Source organism: Limulus polyphemus, unplaced genomic scaffold, assembly GCF_000517525.1.
Source record: "Limulus polyphemus unplaced genomic scaffold, Limulus_polyphemus-2.1.2 Scaffold534, whole genome shotgun sequence".
NCBI classification, from domain to species: domain Eukaryota; kingdom Metazoa; phylum Arthropoda; class Merostomata; order Xiphosura; family Limulidae; genus Limulus; species Limulus polyphemus.
Genome location: NW_013666144.1, coordinates 109,500 through 114,344, shown reverse-complemented (window position 1 = coordinate 114,344; position 4,845 = coordinate 109,500). Strand labels below are relative to the sequence as shown.

Below are 4,845 nucleotides of genomic sequence, written 5' to 3'. Positions count from 1 at the left end.
CAGACTGTTTGTCGTCGAGTGAATAATGCGCATGCGCGGTTTTTCTTTGGGAAATATTCAAACTACGCATGCTTATGCAGTAGGTTCTCGGTCAAAAAACGCAACAATCGTACATACAGACAAGGAGAATAATAGTATAGATTCTTGTTGATTTTCAGAACAAAAAGTGTCGGATATATTTCCTATAAAGTGATCTACCACTTCTGTTGCCGTTGAGTCAGAGATTGCTTGTTAAAAAGCATTTGCATACAAAATGTTCTTTTGAGCTATTTTTTTTTCATACACGATATTAGTAAATACTTTAACACATTTCAAAAACACAATGACTTTTAAACGTCAACTAAAGGAAACACAAGGTAAAGTGCATGATGGTCTCAGGCTTTGTAATATTTGAAATGACTTCTCCTGTTTTGGAAATAGGCGTCTTCGCCATTTGTCAAACACGTTTACAATCACATGTTCTAAAACTACGCAATTTATTTACCGTCTACAATCTTGTATCCCTCAAGCAATGAGTTTGATCTTGAAGACGCAGCATCCAGAATAACAGTTCCACGCAATCCACTCTATTTAGTCATATGTTTATTTGATATGGTAATTAAAATCAACGCATATAAATGGACGTTGGAAGTAAACCGTAGACATTTATATGTTCTCACAACCAAAATGTTTATCAGTTCTAGTTCATCATGGCGCCCAGAAAACAGCTTTGGATGGCCGATCCAAAAGTTCAGGTAACCATAAATGCAAAATAGTGTGGTGCCACATCTTGCTGGGAGAAACTTGTGTCAATATGGCCATCAGTTACCAATTGCGCGAAGAAAATGTTCCTCAGCATGTACATATATACGTGTCCAATAACTTTGTTATTGAAGCAACAGTGTAGCACCCAAGTTGGCTTATCGAGAACTCCTCTTATTGCCTATAATTACTCTGTCTTTGATCTTATTATTCCATCATTTGATTGTATTTCTAGTTGTGCTTTAGCATGATAAACTTATTGCAACTGGTGTTGAACGAAAGCCACAGAATTGATTTACACATTATCCTAAACTGATCTTTTTACTTAACAATCATTATTTTAGTATTTTTTATTGACAAAACCTTCAGTTTTTGTTTACACCAAAGTGGGCAGGTTACAATAAGATTTTATTTTTAGGACAACATATACTTTAGTGCATCATTATTCGTTTAAAAGATATTTCATTTGAGAATAAATGCATATTATACACTCAATCTCAAGATTCCATCATTTACCAAAAGGAATTACCATTTCGTGATTTGATCATGTCAAAATTATCAACGACTAAAATTAAATATTATTTCGGTATTTGTACAAATTATTTTGCTCAAATTGCAAAACGTAGACTACCAAATAAGTAAAGAAACAAAAAAAATGAGGCGACTACTTAGGTCTTTGTTTAAAACATTTTAAACAAATTACAGCTCAGAAACTGTTATAGCTCCAAGCACAATTCAACAAACAACAAAATAATATTTCATTTCGGTCGTTAATACCTTTGGCATGCTCAAATCACGAAACGGCTATTCTTTGGTTCAATGGCCGAATCCTGAGATTGAGAGTAACATATTCAACTATTTGTAGACATACTATATTTAGACTTGTACTGATTGCAAGTCTATGTGCTTGTTATTTAGCAGCCTTCCGTTATCAACCTAGACATATTCAGTGTTAGCATACTTACGAAGCTAATTATATGTTATTTTACATATGCACCTGTATACGTAGTGCATATCAGAGAATGATGTCAGAATGAAACAAGCCCACCATCCATAATATATCCCTTCCAAGTTTGATACCCTCTTGAATCAAAGTTGAGTCGAGATCATGTTATAGCCGCGTTATTTAAAAAGGGAATGACATTCCATAACCATGTGCTAGGTACGCCTTTATTACATAAGCCTCTTTACTAAGGAGTTTGGTTTAGCTTTCAGTAGAAATGTCTACGTCAACATTTTTGCAAAACACACTAAGTTTCATTATAAAAAGCAATTTCTTACTAATTTTATAAATGGTATTTCTATCAAATAAGATCATCACATAAGTTGCGAGAAATATTCCAATACAGTTCGCGAAGCAGTAAACCTGTACAAGTTTTTTTTGAAAAAAAAACATTCCTATCAATTTGAGGCCTAGCATGGCTTGGTGGTTAAGGCGTTGGATTCGCAATTTGAGTCCCCGTCACCAAACATGCTCGCCTTCTCAGCCGTGAGGGCGTTATAATATGACGATCAATCCCACTAATAGTTAGTAAAAGAGTAGCCCAAGAGTTGGCGATGGGTGGTGGTGTTTAACTGCCTTTCCTCTAGTTTATCACTGCTAAATTAGGGACGGCTAGTGCAGATAGCCATCGTGCAGCTTTGCGCAAAATCCATAAGAAACAAACAAACATGATCTAGGCCTATTTCTTACACTATCTCCGGGTTTCAGCTTTAGATCACGTGCCACTTGAGCTTCTGTCAGTTCTTTGTTGATGTCAAGAGGAGCTATAGTATCGTTGGCGTTGATGATTGGAATGATATTTAGTCCTAAAAGCTCTAAAACTGTACACTTCATGTTAAACCGGAACTCTGTGTTGTAAAAATCTGGTTCTGTCACTAGTACCTGAAAAAACAAATTCTGTAGGTTATTTTGTAAATCCAGCAAAATTAAATTATTTTTCTGTGGTCTTATGTTACTTCGCAGTTTCGGAGTATAATGTATATCCTCATTCAATATGAAACAAAAAATTACAAAAGTATTAACTGTACTTTATATAACTAATTTGCATATAGCAGTACGGTGGTGTGTCGCCGATGTTGAAATTACGAGTCGTGACACTTGGCCGACATGTTTATCACTTGCATCTTTGAATCACGACAGATTCCCGGCTATTCAACAATACAATGTTGGCCTGGATAAACTTCTAGATCTAACAATATACCACTTCCCTGTCCGAGAAAGAGTGTTCATTTAGAAAAATAGCAATGAGATGCAGTCTCGGTCACACCAGTTTTATAAACAAATATCTGTGATATAGTGAATAACATTGTCAAGGGAACATTATCACACCAATATGAGGATGTAGAATCATAGAGCATCCCATTACAAGTAACACTGTAGAGTCATTATTACTACCAAGCTTCGCACATTGATTGTCTAAAATTCCTCACCCAGAAACTGATAGTTGACAAGTTATACACATTTCAGACAACTGTACACAATATAATTCACAAAGATATTTTTCAGGGAAGGAAATATAAATCACAAATGTTCCCAAACACGTTAGTGAGAGACGATAAGTTATTGAGAACTATAAGAAAAATACCTTGTACGTGAAAGAGGGGAGTTTTTTGTAACATTGGACGATTGGGTGTTATTGAAACTGGCAATTTGTAACTGACAATACGATTATACAAACATTTTAAAGAATGTTTAGTATTGAGCTTTATGGTTGCCTCAGATTTCTTTTATAAAGGGAAATTTGTATTACACAAAATCCACAGTAGTCTTTTTTTTTAAAACTTCCAATCAAAGCAAGCTACTTTCATAGACCAGCACTAAAGAAAGTAACCCAGTAAAAATTGCTGGGTAAAGCAATGGAGCATAATTATGATTATTAGAAGGAATATGATCAACGATGAAGGAGGTAGTTCCAGGGATAGCACGGTACCTTCAATTAATCTTCCAAAGAATTTAGTTTAGATGAAGAGAAAATGATAAAGGAGATTTTTTTATCAATAAAATGTTACATTTTCCATATATATAAATAAACGAGTAGTATAATGTCACAAAGTAATAAGTAAACGAGTAATATACCATGACTCTATACCTGCTTCCAATTAGTCTATTATCTGTCAGTGCAAATGCATATAAAATATTCACTGAAATTTACAGTTTATTTTAAATCACTAAACTAAACCCAAATTTCACTTTTTTGGCTTACCTGAGCAACGTTGGCTCCGTACTGAGAAAACATGGCGTCATATAATGCCATCAGTCTACTCTGTCCTACAGCAGCTGCAGTTCGAGAATCTAGGTCCTAAGAAAAAGTAAAACTGATCGGATGTTCATTACTGGTTATTCTGAGTAAATTGAAACATCATTTCACAGTTGTATAAAATGCAATTCTCAACTTACATTTTCTAAAGAAAAGATTTGTTTCCATATTACATTAATGTAGGTATTTTTCCAGTTCCATTTGGTAACTGGGGAGGAAAAAAATGAGTAGGATGATTTTTAACATTGTTTTGATGATTCGTCAAGTTAGATTGATTCATTTTAATATTTATAGTTCTACTTAAGTTGTATAAGAATGGCACATTCAATGAGATATTCGAATAGATCTGTTTTATTTCGATTTGTCATGATTTTTTAAACTTGTGTAGCCATTTACAGATTTGATTTGCAAAACGTTGTACGTGAGGTTTCTGTGACGAGCAAGCATTTCCATTAGCTTCTTCTGCTTGTAAAACACTAGATGGTTGATATGTTTCACTAACTGTATAGTTAAAAATACATAGTTTCTATAGTTTGCTTCAAGAATTAGCCTCTCAGTTGCTCAACAGTACAGCTGCAGGCTTACAATTCTAAAATTTGGTTTAGATACCCGTGGTGGGCAGAGCAAAGGTAATCCATCATGTAGCTTTGAACTTAACAATAACCAAATTCAAACGTTATCTCTTGCAATCAGATGAATCCAATTATTAATTATTTTTATGACGTTATAGATATTAAATTTAAATGTGCAATTAGTAAAGTTATGATGAATCTGTACTTGCAATAAGTAAAATAGAAAATAATAACAAAATAGCTTATATATATATATATATATATATACATAC

At 33.8% G+C, this 4,845-nt stretch overlaps 1 protein-coding gene across 3 annotated transcripts in view; it reads right to left on the bottom strand.

Annotated features, from left to right (window-relative positions):
* LOC106458929 (delta-1-pyrroline-5-carboxylate synthase-like) overlaps window positions 1-4,845 on the bottom strand; it is a 65,195-nt gene that overhangs the window by 26,340 nt on the left and 34,010 nt on the right. For 2 of the 3 annotated variants that reach the window (XM_013918497.2, XM_022385306.1), the window contains 2 exons: window positions 3,948-4,043; window positions 2,435-2,626 (listed from right to left, as the gene is read on the bottom strand). In XM_013918497.2, coding sequence (XP_013773951.1) covers window positions 2,435-2,626; window positions 3,948-4,043 — 288 coding nt within the window. Of the gene's footprint in view, window positions 1-2,434; window positions 2,627-3,947; window positions 4,060-4,845 lie in introns of all 3 variants that reach the window. The other variant, XM_022385305.1, reaches the window with a different exon arrangement.